At 41.7% G+C, this 19,423-nt stretch overlaps 1 protein-coding gene across 2 annotated transcripts in view; it reads left to right on the forward strand.

Annotated features, from left to right (window-relative positions):
- Positions 1-3,947: 3,947 nt before the first annotated feature.
- Positions 3,948-19,423, forward strand: part of LOC148360707 (potassium voltage-gated channel subfamily KQT member 5-like) — a 181,324-nt gene continuing 165,848 nt past the window's right edge. For both annotated transcript variants that reach the window (XM_088341605.1, XM_088341606.1), the window contains exon 1: positions 3,948-4,346. In XM_088341605.1, the coding sequence (XP_088197731.1) occupies positions 4,012-4,346 (335 nt within the window). In that variant the 5' untranslated portion in view covers positions 3,948-4,011. The remainder of the gene's footprint in view (positions 4,347-19,423) is intronic.

Here is a 19,423-nt window from a genome sequence, read left to right on the forward strand (position 1 = left end):
TGGAAATGCCTAGTTGTAGTTTTGCCTGTGTTTGACCCGTTTTGTTTTTTTGGTCTGGTTTGTTTGTGTTTTGGACAACTTTTCTTTCTCAATTAAAGTGTGAAGACGTCTACGCAAATAAGTTCCTACTTCCTGCTTCCCGATCCGTTTCATGACACCCTGTTAGCTTAAGATGTGATTTTAAGGTTCTGTTGGTATGATTCAAAATCATGCATGGATTTGCTCCCTCATATCTTTCAGATTTAATTTCCTCCGATGTTTCGGTCCGGAAGCTGCTGGTCTACTCGTGATCCCAAGAGCCAAGAAGAAATTTCAGTTTCAAGAGCGTTCTCCATTTGGGCCCCGGTACTGTGGAATTCTTGGCCTACTGAGATTCGATCTGCAACCTCAGTTGAACTGTTTAAATCTAGGCTTAAAAGACACTTCTATTACCTAGCTTACGAATGACCTATATTTCCTGTTGAGAATATATGTGTATTATTTGTTATTGCAATATCCTTTGCAGCCTGGTCATCCTGGAAGGCAGATTAACTCATTTCTGCCCCCCTCTCAAAGTTTTTTAACATACTCATGCTAAGGTTTTGAGTTGTTCCTTGCCCTCATGTTGGTTTTAGATCAGGTGATGGTGTAATAATAGTCTGTAGTTTGCAATAGTCTTTGCAGCCATTTGAAACTCCCTATGATAAAGGGCTATTGTCATGGTTGCCATTGCACCCAATTGGCCCTGCCCGTGTGGCATGCTTGCCATGGCGCCCAATTGGCCCTGCTCATGTGGCGCCAACTGCAGCTTGTTGACAGATTAGCTCTCCGTCAGTATTTAAACTCTGTCCTGTCAATCCCCTTTTGTCAGTTTGTCTGCGAATCTCCGTTTTACGCGGCAAGTCCTTTTTTGCCAGTCCTGTGTTTTTTTGCTCCTGTTTTTGTCCCGAATTACAACCTGTTTTGATCTCGACCACGTCTACTCTCCTCTCCTGGTTTTCGACTTTTTTCCGTTCCCGACACGGCCATTGCTTGCCACGGAAGTCCCACTTCCGCGTCTGAGCAACCTACTCCCCGCGACCAGCGATCTCCGGATCGTGTGTGCAATCCTTTCCCTTCTTTCCATTAAAACTGTGAGAACCGTTACGCGAGTGGGTCCTGTCTCTGTTCCGGTCATGACAGCTATACAAAAAAACATAGCTTGACTTGGCAAGAAAATTAGTTTCTGTAAGGGGTAACACAATCACTCTTGGCATTTTCCAATGAATATATATATATATATATATATATATATATATATATATATATATATATATATATATATATATATATATATATATATATATATATATATATATATATATATATATATATATATATATACCCTGTATGTGTTTTGCTCTCTTATATGGGGTTCGTATTCCTTTTTAATGGCTGAATTCAGGGAACTTTTAATGACTTTCAAATCCAATTTTCGAACTTCTCCAGTACCATTAAAAGTAGAAATCCAGTGTAAATCATGTATTTTGCAGTGCCACAAATATATCAGTGATTTAGTTTTGTGATTTTTAATCTTTTGTGTGCATAAAAGATGTAGGATTTTTTTTATTTTGAGTACATCACGAACATATTGGTTTTAGAGACAAATATCTCTCTATATGGGTGTTAGGTAAAATAGCTTGCATTTTCAGTTGCAGGAAGTTCTTCCACTAGGAAATACTACCTTTATTTTTTGCATGGCCTGCAATAAATGTCCACAATTGATATATAATCCTTGTTTAGGTGTAGCATGCACCTGTCTTGGATGCGATTTATAGGCAAAGCGAAGCTACAAGAGAGCAGTGTTTTTAAGCAGACTTATTCCATTTCTAATATGTAAAAACACGACATTATTATAATGTACATTTGCTTTCATTTGTCTCTCCATTGTTTTATGTCAGGAGGTTGTGGTTTCAGCCAGGACACTATTTGCTACCAGAAGCATAACCTGTAGTATATACAGGGTTGGGTAGGGTTACTTTAACTTGATTACTTTCAATTACTTTTGGATTACTCCAATACCAAATATGCTAATAAAAGACTAACTAAATTTGAATAAAATGACTCAATTTTGTGCAGGCTTGGGGAGTAACAGAATACATGGAACGGCAAAAATGATGTTGGCAAGCTGTTTGGATTTATTTTCATTTTGTTTCTGTCGCATTTTATGTCACTTTTGCCAGAGATCAAAGAGATCAAAGCCAGGAGAGAAAGCTTACCACGTGTTGTGAGTCATCATTTTATCATATTTAGTTTATTTTGTCTTTTATTAGCATATTTGGTATTGGAGTAATCCAAAAGTAATTGAAAGTAATCAAGTTAAAGTAACCCTACCCAACCCTGATATATATTTATGTCGACCAGTCGATAATTCTTCTGGTAAAATTCCCAATACATAGGTCACTGTGTCCAACCGCAACTCCCAACCAATAATTAATTTTATTTCTGTCTGAATACTTCTCCAGAAATGTCAATTACAGGGCAATTCCAGAAAATATGCGTAAAATCTCCGACCCTCCCGCAGTTACACCAACATAAATTTGAGGTATTTTTATATTTTGAAGTGACAGAGGGTGTATAGAAGAATTGCATTTTTCCATTTCCATTCAAACTTAATTTGAGAAAAGATGGAAGCTTATCACACAATTTTTACTTGTCTAGACACTTTTTATTTTATTTATTCTATTAACATTTTTTGTTGTTTCTTTTGTTTTTTATGGGTATGTCAATTGTATCTATTTTTTGTTTGTGTTGCTGTATGATGAAGGAATCAAACCTATGTCAAAGTCTCATCTCATCTCATTAGCTGCACCGCTTATCCTTAGTAGGGTCGCGGGGATGCTGGAGCCCATCCCAGCAATCAACGGTCAGTGGGCAGGGGACACCCTAAACTGGTTGCCAGCCAATCGCAGGGCACACAGGGACAGACAACTCGCTCATTCACACCTAGGGACAATTTGGACCGGCCAATCCACCTGATATGCATGTCTTTGGAATGTGGGAGGAAACCGGAGTACCCGGAAGAAACCCACGCAAGCACGGTGAGAACATACAAACTCCGCACGGGAAGTCCGGTAGCTGGATTTGAACCCACAGAGGAGGTTCCCGAGACCTTAGAACTGTGCCGCACACGCGCTAACCACTGCGGCACCGTGCTGCTCTATGTCAAAGTGTGTGTGAGAAATAAAAAGTTATAAAAAAACACGACATTACAATTCAAGCATTTGCAAGGATTTCAAGCACCCGTTCGAACCTTGCTTTTAACGCTTTTGATTTTAGTAGGCGGGGCAGCACGGCGGCGCAGTGGTTAGCGCGTGTGCGGCACAGTTCTAAGGGAACCTCCTGTGTGGGTTCAAATCCAGCTACCGGACTTCCTATGCGGAGTTTGTATGTTCTCCCCGTGCTTGCGTGGGTTTCCTCCGGGCACTCCGGTTTCCTCCCACATTCCAAAAACATGCATTTCAGGTGGATTGGCCGGTCCAAATTGTCCCTAGTTGTGAATGAGCGAGCGAGTTGTCTGTCCCTGAGTGCCCTGCGATTGGCTGGCAACCAGTTCAGGGTGTCCCCTGCCCACAGCCCGATGATTGCTGGGATGGGCTCCAGCACCCCTGCGACCCTACTGAAGATAAGCGGTGCAGCTAATGAAATGAGATGATATTTTGCTAGGCTTCAAACGTATGTTTCATTTCTTTCTTTGGCCCAATATGGCTCAACATTTTGGGTTGGGTTTTGGGTCTATTGCAGACAATGAAATGCTCTTGCCCAATGAGTTGCACCTGAGTTGTTTTATCACTTGGGTTCAGAGAGTCCACGCACACAACCGCGTTGAGTTTTCTCTGTGAAAAGCGAGAGGGGGAGGAGGGCGAGCGAAAGCGTGACGCCGAACGCGCTCCAGTCGAGCACCGCAACACTCTCCCGCTGCGCAGCGCTGCGCGTCGGACGCGCACATCCTCTCCACACATTCGGTCCATTTCTCTCCGATCCGGTGATGCCATGCCACGGAACCACGGCGGAAACGAAGGCGCCGCCGGGCTGTGGATGAGGACCTCGCCGGGCCACCGAAAATACGGCCTGAGAGATGTGGAATCCGGACGGAAAATGATGAACAGCGCAGGGGACGGCTTACTGTCGCCCTCCAACGCCGTCGGTGGAGTCGCTCCCGACGGCCTGCGAGGGAAGCAAGGAGCCCGGCTGAGTTTGCTCGGCAAGCCGCTTATATATAGCGCACAGAGCGGCCGCAGGAACGTGCGCTACCGGCGCCTGCAAAACTATCTGTACAACGTGCTGGAAAGACCGAGAGCCTGGGCCTTCATCTACCACGCCTTTGTGTAAGTTTCTTTTCTTTTGCGCGCACCTGTTGATGCTGCTCTGGTTTGCCTGCACAAACGGTGGCACCATGGTTATTCTGCAGAACCGCTGCGAGTGATGTTTGGGTTTACATGGTGCCAAATCCGCATACTTGTTAACTTCAGCCGATTAGTCCCCTGAATGATGTCTGCAATTCCTCTTATTAAGTCAAGTCAAATTTATTCGTATAGCCAGGGTTGGGTAGGGTAAAAGACAAAAGAAACTAAATATGAAGAAAATGATGACTCACAACACGTGGTAAGCTTTCTCTCCTGGCTTTGATCTCCGGCAAAACTGACATAAAATGCGACAGAAACAAAATGAAAATAAATCCAAAAAGCTTGCCAACATTATTTTTGCAGTTCCATGTATTCTATTACCAGGGTTGGGTAGGGTTACTTTAACTGGATTACTTTCAATTACTTTTGGATTACTCCAATACCAAATATGCTAATAAAAGACAAAAGAAACTAAATATGAAGAAAATGATGACTCACAACACGTGGTAAGCTTTCTCTCCTGGTTTTGATCTCCGGCAAAACTTACATAAAATGTGATAGAAACAAAATGAAAATAAATCCAAACAGCTTGCCAACATTATTTTTGCAGTTCCATGTATTCTATTACCAGGGTTGGGTAGGGTTACTTTAACTGGATTACTTTCAATTACTTTTGGATTACTCCAATACCAAATATGCTAATAAAAGACAAAAGAAACTAAATATGAAGAAAATGATGACTCACAACACGTGGTAAGCTTTCTCTCCTGGCTTTGATCTCCGGCAAAACTGACATAAAATGCGACAGAAACAAAATGAAAATAAATCCAAACAGCTTGCCAACATTATTTTTGCAGTTCCATGTATTCTATTACCTGGGTTGGGTAGGGTTACTTTTACTGGATTACTTTCAATTACTTTTGGATTACTCCAATACCAAATATGCTAATAAAAGACAAAATAAACTAAATATGAATAAAATGATGACTCACAACACGTGGTAAGCTTTCTCTCCTGGCTTTGATCTCTTTGATCTCCGGCAAAACGAACATAAAATGCGACAGAAACAAAATGAAAATAAATCCAAATAGCTTGCCGACATCATTTTTGCCCTTCCATGTTTTCCGTTACTCTTTAAGCCTGCACAAAATTGAGTCATTTTATTCATATTTAGTTTCTTTTGTCTTTTATTAGCATATTTGGTATTGGAGTAATCCAAAAGTCATTGAAAGTAATCCAGTTAAAGTAACCCTACCCAACCCTGTCTATTACTCTATTAGTAAGTGGTCGTTGCATGCTTTGAGCACAAGCTACCTTCACTAAATTGTCATTTGTGCTTCTTTAGTCGTAAGATGTCAGCCAATCACATCAGCTTCTTAAGGGAGTGTCATATAATTACACATTTCTAAACCTAAAATTGTATTTAAGGCGCACCTAAAAACCCTAAATAGAACAGAAATTCAGTCTCCCTTATATACCAGAAAATATGGTGGATAACAGTGGAAACGCTTGTTTGCAATTAAATAGTATTCCATACCTCCTGCCTTATGATCTTCATTTTCCTCATGTTGAGGTTTTTGAGTTTTTCCTTGCCCTCATGTTGGTTTCAGTTCAGGGGATGGTGTCATAATAGTCTGAAATAATAGTCTGTGCAATAACCTGTGCAGCCCTTTGAGACTCTTTGTGATTAAGGGCTATACAAATAAAAATGACTTGACTTGACTTGACTACTCCCCATTCCTGCTCAACATTTTGTAATTTTATTCATATTTAGTTTCTTTTGTCTTTTACTAGCATATTTGGTATTGGAGTAATCCAAAAGTAATTGAGTTAAAGTAACCCTACCCAACCCTGCGTATAGCCCTTAAGCACAAAACTGTCTCAAAGGCCTGCACAGGATTACAATGACACAATTACCTGATCTTAAACCAACATGCAGGCAAGGAACAACTCAAAAACCTCAGCGTGAGGAAAAAGAGAAACCTTGAGAAGGGACCTCAGAAGGATAACCAGGGTGAATTACATTTAGCATTATAAAGACATGAATACCTTAAAAGACAGACTATGTAGAATAAAAAGACTGAATGTTTTGTCCAACCATGTTTATTGTATTTATGTATGAACACCCAAAATTATTTCAGCATTTTCCCTACATTTTTTCACCCCCTTTCAGTAAAATACAGTTTTTCCTCATACAGTGGTCGGCAAAATTGTCTGTACCATAGACTGGTTCAATTTCTTTACATTAAACATGTTTGTACTTTTTCTAAAATAATAATAAAGATAATAATGACAACCAAGGGCGAGGCAAGGTTCAGAGCGTCTGGGGTGTTGTATGGTTATTATTGTTGTCATTTTTATTTTCCATATAGGTAAAACATCATATAATAATAAATAATCTACCTCTGCGTTCTCAAACAGTAGTTGTTTTATCACCAAAAAGAGACGAATTCAGTATCATAAAAATCTGTATCGTTTCACAACATTTCATAATAGTATATATTGTCAGGACCAGAACGGGGACAGGACCCACTTGTGTTATGTTTCTCTCAGTTTTATTGGGAAGAAAGGAAATAATTGCACCCACGATCTGGTGATTGCTGGTCGCGGGAAGCAGGTCGCTCCGAACACGGAAGTGGCGCTTCCGTGGCGAGCGATGGCAGTGTCGGTAACGGAAAAAAGACAGGAGACAGGAGAGCAAATACGTGGTCGGGATCAGCAACGAGACGAAAGCCAGGAGAGGAGAGTAGACGTGGTCAAGATCAAAAAACGGGTCGAAGCCCGGGAACAGACGGGAGCAAAAACAGGAGTGAATCAGGGTCGAAAAAGCTTGCCTAGAGTAAACTGAGGTTGGCAGACGGACTGACAACAGGTGACAGATAGATGTGGGTTTAAATAGTGACAGGGAGCCAATCAGCATCCGAGGCAGTCGGTAATCATGACATATATAGTATCTGGTACATAGATACTTGATCGAAATGTGATGATAATGTGGTCAAATAACGAAGTGAAAATAAAGAATTCTCCGAACAAGTCATAAATAAATGGGCTGGTTACTCGCATGATAACAACAATTATCAAATTTATAACAATAACAACATTAATCAGAACAATGAGCATAAATCCAGTGTACAGTCATGTGGAACATTTCCCTGTAACACTGCACCAAAATCACATTCACTCATTCATCTTTCAAAGTGCTTATCGGAACAATCTTCGCGGGCGGTCGGGTTCATCCGAGCCATGTTTTTTTAAAGTGGGAGGAAACCGGATTGCCTTAGGGCACGGGGAGAACAAGCAAACTCCACACAAGGAGGCCAGGAGCTGTAATTGAACCCAGGACCTCTGACCTGTAAAGTGGACAGGCTAATAACACAGCGGTCACTATCATTACCTGAAACATCACGAGGATCCGTGCGCCAAGTAATTGAAAATACAAACTCACCAAATGAATCCAACCCCGTGAAAAGCGTGTTCTTGACTTAGGGACCTATGCATCATCCAACTTGGTTGCCAAAAGCTTTTCCATTTGGGTAAGTTTTCTGACAATCCTTCTCGCATGACGTAATTGGCCATTCTACGTCCTGATCGGCACAAAAATTTGGTTCGATCTACTCTTCACTGGACAGAAATCCTTATTTCCAATGCAATAGTCACAAGAACCAGGCAAACGGAGTGCAATGTCTAGTTGGGTCAGCAGTAGCTCAGGAGGTAGAGCGCTCCTTGGGTAAGACACTGAACCCCTAACACCTCCAATAAGCATAAGGCCGCTATTGGGAAATGTGGAGCACATTGTAAAGCGCTTTGGGAAGTCATTGACTTGAAAAGCGCTATATAAATGCAGATCATTTCATTTCATTTCATTAGTCTTCATCCATCCATTATCTGCAGGTATCTCCGAGCAGTGGGCAGGGGACACCCTGAACTGGTTGCCAGCCAGTCGCAGGGCACACAGAGACAGACAACTCACTCACACATTAACACCAGCCAATTCACCTGACATACATGTTTTTGGAATGTGGGAGGAAACCGGAGTGCCCAAAGGACACTCATGCAAGCACGGGGAGAACATGCAAACTCCACACAGGAAGATGTGTAGTCTTGTTGCATACGAAGTTTCACCACGTTATCAATGACAATAAAGACAATTCAATTGTTGCCCTTGTGAAGTGTCAGTACAACAATAATAGCTAAAAAATAGTGGAACTTAATTTTCCTGTACCAAACTAAGCATGGCCAGGTATCGGTCCGCGGCCCAATGGTTGTCGACCACTGGCTTTATATATATACAGTATATTTAAAATAAATTGTTGTTATTGTGCAAAAACTGTTGTTTTACGGTCTACACCATTGGTCAGCAACCACCGGGCAGCGGACAGAAAAAAAAAATTGCCTTATTTTTTGCTTATACTTCATTTATTTACGGGTATACGCAATTTTTTTCAACAAGAAACTAAAAGTTTAGGTGCGCGTTATACAAAAGGTTTTACAGTTGTACATAACAAATGTAACTATATTTGAGTACTGATCTATCAGTCAACACTGTATACCGCCGACCACATTTGCAAAGTGTTGAATGCAACAGGAATTGAACCTGGATCACAACGATGGGAGTGCTGAAACTTAACCAATAGATCACTAGAGATGTAGTTGACGTGTAAAAAGGCATTACATGTTAGCTCATCATCACACTGTTGAACACGATGTAAATGAGCATTATGGGAATTAGGGAATAAAATTAGTGTGATATTTGGATGTATTTTCTTATGTGTCATATATCCCTACTGGTCTGGTGATTACACAGTGGACTTAGGTGTATTATCATTATTTTTTGTTTTTTATCACTATTATTCATTGCCAGGCTCGGCGTTGCCGGGCATTCTACTTGGGCGAGATTGTTGGGGATGTGGTTTGTTTAAAAAGGCGACAGCGAGCCACTAGGGAGTGCCAAAGAGCCACATGGCCACATGTAGCTCCAGAGCTGCTTGTACACAATATATATTACCGTAAATTCCGGACTATAAGCCGCTACTTTTTTCCCTAACTTTCAACACTGCGTCTTATTCAGTGATGCAGCCAATTTATGTAATTTTTCTAACGGTCGCTAGCGGCGCTCGAGTGTTGCTACCATTATCTGCCCTGTCAAAGCTATATTCTTATTATTAAAGCTTTGAAAACTCTCTCGGTGTACCGTCTTTCTTTGTGAATATGTGTAACCCATATATAATATGTATTTGCAACTGTATATTTTTGTAATGTATTTATTTGTATTTATTTTAGACACTTATTCTGATATGTTTCGCACGGGTGAACGAAAAATGAGGGGCGGAACAAACGCGGGGTGCCAGGTTTAAGTGGGGACCGCTAAAGGTGAGAGACAGACAAGGAAAGAAGGGGGGGTAAAAAGTTGGTTAACGAAAAAGGAGTTGCGTGAGTAAATGTGTTCATCTGATATATTTTTCCCACCCTTACCTTTGGAAATATACACTTTTTTCCTTGGATTACTTTCAACGGGACATGGACTCTGCAGGTCTGCATCAAACCTTAAGTACCGGTATCATTTTCCGTTCATTTTGCCGGCTGTGGCTTTTGGACTGTGGACTTTAATGAATGCCATTTAGCTTCAATCGCAGGACTTGAAGTCGGGTTTGGGTTAATTTTTTGTTTGTGTTACATGTTTAAATGTGGGCGCATGCGGCTTATATACAGGTGCGGCTTGTGTATGTACAAAATCAATTTTCCTCTTAAAATGTGGTGTGTGCGGCTTATAATCAGGCGCGCTCTATAGTCCGGAATTTACGGTAATCGATTTTGTTGGTATTTATTGGGGGTGCCTTGACACCAAACCTAACTCAAAACACTCCCAGGGGTGTAAAGTACAACTGAAACAAAACGAAAACCGGCACAGGTCGTTTCGGAGCCTGTAAACCACAAACACACACACACACGAGAATATTGTCAGACTTTTAACCGATCCGTGATAGAGACAAGGTGGCGGAACTCTCGCAAACACAATTTGAGAATACCCAAAATGTATAAAATACAGAAAAAACGTGCAGAACCGCTGCCATTGATGATCGGGTTCCCATGCTGCCCAATTGACCTTGATTCAGAAAAAAATGTACTAAGAACCACCCGACTTATCTTTTGATCTAAATGAGAGAAACTGGTGGTTGAGTCAATGTGACTGTTGAGAGGAAGGAAGTTGACACACGCAACGGCTGAGACCGAGTCAAAATAGGCCTGACATTCGATAAGCCAACATTTAAAATGTGTCCAACTTAGGGAGCGTGACAGATATGATAACACATGGAGCTGTAGTAGCTAGTTGCTTACTATTTGGTGGCAGTAGCTCAGGAGGTAGAGCGCTCGTCTTGGGATCAAGGGATCCCAGTTCGAATCTCGGCTCGTCCGTGTTACATGTCGAGGTGTCCTTGGGTAAGACACTGAAACCTAATACCCCCAATAAGCAGGTTAGTGCTCTTGGGACATGTGGAGCACATTGTAAAGCGCTTTAGGAAGTCATTGACTTGAAAAGCGCTATATAAATGCAGATCATTTCATTTTTTTCATTTTCATCAGCTTTTGTTGATATTTGTTGAATATTTTGTCAACAGTAGGACAAGTACAGGGTTGGGTAGGGTTACTTTAACTGGATTACTTTCAATGACTTTTGGATTACTCCAATACCAAATATGCTAATAAAAGACAAAAGAAACTAAAAAGGAATAAAATGATGACTCACAACACGTGGTAAGCTTTCTCTCCTGGCTTTGATCTCGTTGATCTCCGGCAAAACGAACATCAAATGCGACAGAAACAAAACGAAAATAAATGCAAACAGCTTGCCAACATCGTTTTTGCCGTTCCATGTATTCCGTTACTCCCCAAGCCTGCACAAAATTGAGTCATTTTTTTCATGAATCATTAATGTGAATTTACGGTCTCAAATTGCAGAGATTTGTCATGATTGCTGATGTTAATCACCCGCGCCCGCTCCTTTGGCGCCAACTGCTTTGGACTCTGATTGGCTCCCTGTCCCTATTTATACCCACATCTATATGTCTCCTGTTGTGAGTCTGCGAACCTCAGTTAACACTAGGCAAGCCTTTTTTGACCCTGACTCACACCTGTTTTTGCTCCTGTCTGTCCCCCGGCTTCGATCCCTTTTTGATACTGACCACGTCTACTTTCCCGTCCCGGCTTTCGACCTCTTTGTCTTCGACCACGTATACATTCCTTTCCTGGCTTACGACTCACTTCTGACCTCGACCATGTTTTTGCTCTCCTGTCCCGACTACTGACCCGTTTTTCCATTCCCGACACCGCCATCGCCCGACACGGAAGATCCACTTCCGCGCTCAGAGCGACCTGCTTCCCGCGTCCAGCAATCACCGGATCGTGGGCGCAACCCTTTCTCTTTCTTCCAATAAAACTTGCAAGAGACGCAACGCAAGTGGGTCCTGTCTCCGTTCCGGTCCAGACAAGATTAGCACTGTGCACCGCCACCCTTGGATTCGAAGGGAGAAAATGAAACATGATTATGAAAAATGATCTAAAGTACAGTCAAACAAATACTGACTCAAAATTTTCTTAATGAGGCGCTGAATTCGGAGTTCGATCTGCAGCGTTTTCTTCTTCTCTAGTCTGCGGTGCAGGTGTGTTTTTCTCGGAGAAGAACAAAGTGATAGGATGTTTTCGGTCTTTTTTCCTCTTGGCAAAAGGATCCTTATATATCGACATGCAGGGTTGGGTAGGGTTACTTTAACTGGATTACTTTCAATTACTTTTGGATTACTCCAATACCAAATATGCTAATAAAAGACAAAGGAAACTAAATATGAATAAAATGACTACATTTTGTGCAGCCTTGGGGAGTAACAGAATACATGGAACGGCAAAATGATGTTTGCAAGCTGTTTGGATTTCTTTTCATTTTGTTTCTGTCGCATTTGATGTTCGTTTTGCCGGAGATCAAAGAGATCAAAGCCAGGAGAGAAAGCTTACCACGTGTTGTGAGTCATCATTTTATTCATATTTAGTTTATTTTGTCTTTCATTAGCATATTTGGTATTGGAGTAATCCAAAAGTAATTGAAAGTAATCCAGTTAAAGTTACCCTACCCAACTCTGTCGACATGCAAAGATGTAGGTTTGGAGTTGGCATAGGTGGGGACTAAATACGGGGAAAGGCACAACTAATACAAAATTGTTTAACCCTTTCTGTGCTGCAAGGTGAATGAGACTTTTTTTGATCTTTTTTCATTTTTTGGGGTGGGATGCCGGTAGTGGGATGGTGGGGTCACATAATATTGAAAGGAACAGAACAATGATTGCTCGATATTCGTAGGAACACTTCACCTCTGTGCCCACGCCAAATCCACACCCTAACATGTCCCCATCAATGACGCTGGAGAACTGTAATGAATGGCTCTTCAGAGACCCCCACTCTTAAGCTACTCGTTGGGGTTCGCGAACAGGGTTGGGTAGGGTTACTTTAACTTGATTACTTTCAATTACTTTTGGATTACTCCAAAACCAAATATGCTAATAAAAGACAAAAGAAACTAAATATGAATCGAATGATGACTCACAACACGAGGTAAGCTTTCTCTCCTGGCTTTGATCTCTTTGATCTCCGGCAAAACGAACATAAAATGCGACAGAAACAAAATGAAAATAAATCCAAACAGCTTGCCAACATCCTTTTTGCCGTTCCATGTGTTCCGTTACTCCCCAAGCCTGCACAGAATTTAGTCATTTTATTCACACTTAGTTTCTTTTGTCTTGATTTCTTAATTTTTCTAATGCTGAGGTTTTTTGAGAATTGCTTTGCCCTCATGAAGGTTTGAGATCAGGGGTTGTTGCGATGGTGGTCTGTGCAGCCCTTTGGGACTTTTTGGGACAATAAGCTGTAAAAATAAACATGACTTGACTTAAAACTCTAAAGTAAGTGTAACTGCTTCAAGAATCTTGATTAAGGGCTTTTACAGAAGTAAAAATATGAGTTTTTGATAGAAATCCTTATACCCTTTCTGATTTCTGTGTTTTTTTGCACAAGTATTACTCATAATGGTGTTTGAGTCTCCAGCTGTCGGTCTCCCCGTGCGGAGTTTGCATGTTCCCCTCCATTACAAAAACATGCATGACAGGTTAATTGGCAGGTCTTTAGGTGTGAATGAGCGAGTGAGTTGTATTTCTCTGTGTGCCCTGTGACTGTCTGGCAACCAGTTCATGGTGTCCCCTTCCCACTGCCCGATGACTGCTGAGATGGATTCCTCTGAGTAAAGAATTTATCAAAAAAATCAATATTTTATTATCCATTAAAACCAAAGATCAAACCCTATTTACAAGGTGAAGCCTTTGTTAAAGAAATAAAAGTACCGTACTTGTCAGATCAACCTCTCTAGAGTACTCCTTTCAGTCACCTGTTGTGAGTCCATCTGCGAACCTCAGTTAACACTAGGCAAGCCTTTTTTGACCCTGACTCCCACCTGTTTTTGCTCCTGCCTGTCCCCCGGCTTCGACCCCTTTTTGATACTGACCACAACAGCAACCCTAATGAGGCTAAGTGGTGCAGAGAATGGATGGATGGATGCAATATTTCAGATCACCAAAACCGATTTTAATATCAGACACTGACAACCCAAGAAAATACAAAATGGAGTTTGGAAATGTTCAGGGTGCCTGGAATGATTTTAATATGAAACTTACCATGGAAAACAATATGGTGAGTGGCTCTATAGGGTTCTGGTGTCCCTCCAAGGACAAAGAAAAAATGCATTATTTCACAGACCAGGAACGGAGATGGGACCCAATTGCATTTGTTTACTCAGTTTTATTTACAAGAGAAAAGAGGACTTGCATCCACGATCCGATGATTGTCGGTCACGGGTTGCAGATAGCTGGAACGCGGAAGTGGCACTTCCGTGTCGAGCGAAGTTGGTCGTTGACAGGGGAAAACCAGGTCGATGGCTGGGGCGGAGGAGCAAAAACATTAAAGGGTCCAGAGCAGAGGTCGGCAACGGGTATCAGACAGAAAACAGGGCAGGATAGAGTCGGAGAGTCACAAAAGCTTGCCTAGCTGGGAGCATAGGTTAACAGACGATCTGACGGGTTCTTTCAGGAAGGCAGGTGTTTAAAAAGAGTCCAACAGCCAATCAGGGTTCGTGGCTACAATTATCAGTAATCATGACACATTATCTCCCAAAAATTTTTGAATATACCAATGAAATATATACACGTTTTATAGTATTTAAGACAACAAACAACAGTTAGGAACAAAAGAACAACCCTGGCTTCAACAGAAACAAGCATAATCAACTGATCACTAAAGTTATTGTGGCTGGTTACAGACGGGAAACTTGGAAGATGACAAAAGGAATAAATATTTTTTTGTCCATTGTAAAATATATATTTTAATTGTTACAAAAGAATTCCAGGTAAATAGAATCAAAACTCGAGGAGAAGTAAAGTGATATCGATTTTTGACCAACAGAGATTTACATCTTCCTGTATAAAATCACTCATTACAGGTATTGTTTACTTCAGAGGGACAAACATGAGTCAAAAGTGCAAATTTATTGCTAAAGCTGTTCTGATATTGACTTTATTATGGTTTCGAAAACACCAGCACACACACACACACAGGGTTGGGTAGGGTTACTTTAACTGGATTACCTTCAATTACAAAGGTAAGGGTGGGAAAAATATATATCCACTATTGTCCGCCTTTACCCCACTTCCCGTCACCCTGCGTTTGTTCCGCCCCTTCTTTTTCATTCGCCCGTGCAAAACATATCCGAATAAGTGTCTAAAATAAATACAAATAAATTATATATACAGTTGCAAATACATATTATACATGGTTACACATATTTACAAAGAAAGACAGTACACCGAGAGAGTTTTGAAAGCTTTAATAATAATGATATCACTTTCATCCCAAACGGTGCCTGTGACGGGGCAGTTAATGGTAGCAACACGCTAGCAACACGCTCGCAACACAGTAAACGGGTCTGTTAAAAAAAAAATACTTGTAAAAATCACGGTAAACAGTCCTCATCTTCCTCCTTAGAACTGAAGCCATCAAAGTCGTCTTCCTCAGTGTTGGAAAGAAACTCATATAGACGTCGTCCCACGCTCCCTAATTCCAAAACACGATAGCAACATGCTCGCAACACAGTAAACGGGTCTGGTAAAAAAAAACATACCGTACTTGTAAAAATCACAGTAAACCATCCTCATCTTCCTCATGTGCTGCGTCACGTGCCTTTCTTTTTGCATTTTGCATGATGAGAGTATGTTTACGCTAATTTAATTTATTCACAAGCCAAGAAGTTGCAGTCTTCCTCGGCGCATATATTCCACCGGTCTAAATCTTACCTTTTGTACTCGAGCGCCGCTGGCGGCCGTTAGAAAAATTACATAAATTGGCCGCATCACTGAATAAGCCGCAGGGTTGAAGGTTTGGGAAAAAAGTAGCGGCTTACAGTCCGGAATTTACAGTAATTAAAAGAAATACTTCTAGCAACCGGGCGACCCCCTAAAACACAGGAACAGGTGTTTTTCAGTTTTTTGAAAAGTTTATTCGATAATTTCTTTGTTTTAAATGATTTTAAATAGTGTATTGCTATAACCAAATCATTAGTTATAAGCCAAAGGAGAATTCTTTACACGTTTGACCCGTCCAATGTGCTCCTGCTTGTACTTATGCTATTTTCTTTTTTTTTAACACGCACACACGAGCACTAACGCAACACTTTTAAGATTGACGGAAACATCTGCGGAGCAACCCGATTTATTTGCTGTTCCATTTTCCTGCTCTGGTTTTTACCTCAGACATGAATATATGAAGTCCTTATGTGTGACGGCAGCAGAACTGTGCTTTTCTTTGTGCTGAGTTGAGTTGTGACTTGAGACCCAGCTTGCCCACAATCCCGGTTATACAGTCTAGCTCCGCACATGCACAGTAGAGCCATTCATTACACTTTGGATTAAGACACTCTTATCCTTGCAACTATGTTCAGGGGCAGAAATGTGTGAAAACATAATACGCTGTTCCTTCACTTTTACCCTACAGGACTGACAGACTAAGGGTGCAAGGAGGTGGAATGTGAGCAGGGTTGGGTAGGGTTACTTTAACTGGATTACTTTCAATGACTTTTGGATGACTCCAATACCAAATATGCTAATAAAAGACTAAATGTGAATAAAATGATGACTCACAACACGTGGTAAGCTTTCTCTCCTGGCTTTGATCTCCGGCAAAACTAACATAAAATGCGACAGAAACAAAATGAAAATAAATCCAAACAACTTGCCATTATCATTTTTGCCGTTCCATGTGTTCCATTACTCCCCAAGCCTGCACAAAGTTTAGTAATTGTATTCATATTTAGTTTCTTTTGTCTTTTATCAGCATATTTGGTATTGGAGTAATCCAAAAGTAATTGAAAGTAATCAAGTTAAACCCTACCCAACCCTGAATGTTAGCTTGTAATTTTAATCGCATACACTTTAATAACAATATTTTTTTAAATCAAGTTGACATTAACAATATTTAGCTGTTTTTTTCAATTAAAACAATTAAAATAGAATAGAATAGAGTATAATATAACTTTTTTGTCATTGTTACAACATGGTTTGAATATGTTGTGACAATGAAATTGGACGTGGCACACCAGGTCCACATTTTACAGTGAGGATAAAGAAAACAAAGAGATAAAGGAACAAAGAAAGTGTTTGTACTGTCCTTGATTGCATAGGCTTTGTTTTCCTCCGGAGGGCGGTGTATGAGGGGGTGAGGGACAGACAGAGATGGCCGGATCCAACTAGATGTTTGATCTTACTGTACACACGGTCCAGTGTTTTTTCCCCTAATTGCTCAGTCCACGTATTGAATGAATTTAGGAAGTACAGTCCGTAAGCATGCCCGATTAAAGTCGCCGGCGATATAGGCGAAATAGGAGGACAAAAAAAGATTCCTGAGAAGTACTGGAGTTTACCAACAAAATCCATATTTTCATTTGTGGTAGTAAAGATTCCTTACTTGAGACGGTTTATCTTCAAACAAAAAATAATTATCAGGACCGGAAGGGAGACAGGACCCACTTGCGTTGCGTTTCTCACAAGTTTTATTTGAAGAAAGAGAAAAGGTTGCTCCCACGATCCGGGGATTCCTGGACGCAGGAAGCAGGTCGCTCAGAACGCGGAAGTGGAGCGATGGCGGTGTCGGGAACAGAAAAACGGGTCAGTACCCGGGACAGGCGAGCAAAAACGTGGTCAGGGTCGGAAGTCGTGAGCCAGGACAAGGAGAGTAGACTTAGTCGAGATGGAAACGGGTCGAAGCCGGGAGACAGACGGGAGCAAAAAACAGGTAGGAGTCAGGGTCGAAAAAGGCTTGCCTATTGTTAACTGGGGTTCACAGACGGACTGACAAAAGGGGACAGATAGGAGTGGGTCTAAATAGGGACAGAGAGCCAATCAGAGTCCGAGGCAGTTGCCGCCAAAGGAGCGAGCACACGTGATGCATATCTGTAATCATGACAAGAATACTACGTGATATATCTACTTTCAGCAGCACGGCGGCGCAGTGGTTAGCGCTTGTGCGGCACAGTTCATGTCATGGGAACCTGTCGTGGGTTCAAATCCAGCTCCAGACTTCCTGTGCGGAGTTTGTATGTTCTCCCCGTGCTTGCGTGGGTTTTCCGGGCACTCCGGTTTCCTCCCACGTTCCAAAAACATACATTTCAGGTGAATTGGCCGGTCCAAATTGTCCCTAGGTGTGAATGAGCGAATGAGTTGTATGTCCCTGTGTGCCCTGCGATTGGCTGGCAACCAGTTCAGGGTGTCCCCTGCCCACTGCCCGGAGATGACTGGGATGGGCTCCAGCCCCCCCGCGACCCTAATGAGGATAAGCGGTACGGCTAATGAGATGAGATGAGATATCTACTTTCACAAACAAAATGACTAACTGCCCCATTACAGTTGGGGTGCCTCGTTTGAGGAGTCTCTAAAAAGTTCTAAGTAGAAATGAGTAAAATCTCAATGAAGTATTTTTTTAAAAATGCCCTACTGGGTTCAAAGAGCCTTAATAGTGTAATGTCTATTACTTTTCTCGCTGTTGTTTGTATTAATGCATGGTCCCTTTAAGAAAGGACATGTGGGGGAGGCGAGAGATGCGGAACTTTTGTGCTTTGAAGTCAGTCTGTGTGTGCACGTGAACGGTGTAAGTTACGACCAGCAGTAAGTCTTGTGTGAATGCTTATAGCCTTTGTTATTTTGTTAACAAATTGGCGTCGAGACATAATCAGATACTGAGTGCATCATTGAAAACATCAAGGGGCATTACAATTTTATTTATTCTACCGTGCCTATCTTCTTTTATCTTAGTCTTGATAACTGAAGAACACATTAGGCTGGTGGAAACCAGGTTGGGATAGAGTGATTTCATGCTCGGTCTTGCAGTTTTCTGTCAGTGTAGCAGTGTTCATTTTACCTCTGAATAGTGATGGGTCCCGGGGACTTGCTGTGGTGTCGTGTAATACACTCCCCTTCCTGCGGTGTCACTGTATACTTATGCGCAGCCTTGTACTTGTGCTAGAGAACTACCGAAGGAGAAGGAGTAAACACTCTATGACTGTACCGTCCGTGCCTGTCTCTGAATCCGACTGCAACCCTACTACATACACAACATATTGGCGACGAGGATGACTTGGATCGGAATTTCACAACCCCCTGCTTTGCTTGAAACCCTGGGTGAGCCTACGATGTTGTACTCCACGTGGATTCAGATGTTCGAAAATTACCTGCTAGCATTGACTGCTAACGAAATGCCGGACAAACGAAAGCGCGCACTACTGCTGCACTGTTTAGGCACAGAAGGGCAGAGAATTTTTCTTTCCCTTCCTGACACTGGCACTTCTTACAAATCCGCCTGTGATGCGCTAGAAATTTTCTTTGTACCGAAGATTAATGTCGTTGCTCAGCGTACCAAGTTCCGTCAGCGTGCTCAGAGACCGGGCGAGACCACTGCTCAGTTCATTGCCGCATTGAGGG

This window comes from Urocampus carinirostris, chromosome 8 (genome assembly GCF_059441175.1).
Source record: "Urocampus carinirostris isolate Australia breed hairy pipefish chromosome 8, RoL_Ucar_1.0, whole genome shotgun sequence".
NCBI classification, from domain to species: domain Eukaryota; kingdom Metazoa; phylum Chordata; class Actinopteri; order Syngnathiformes; family Syngnathidae; genus Urocampus; species Urocampus carinirostris.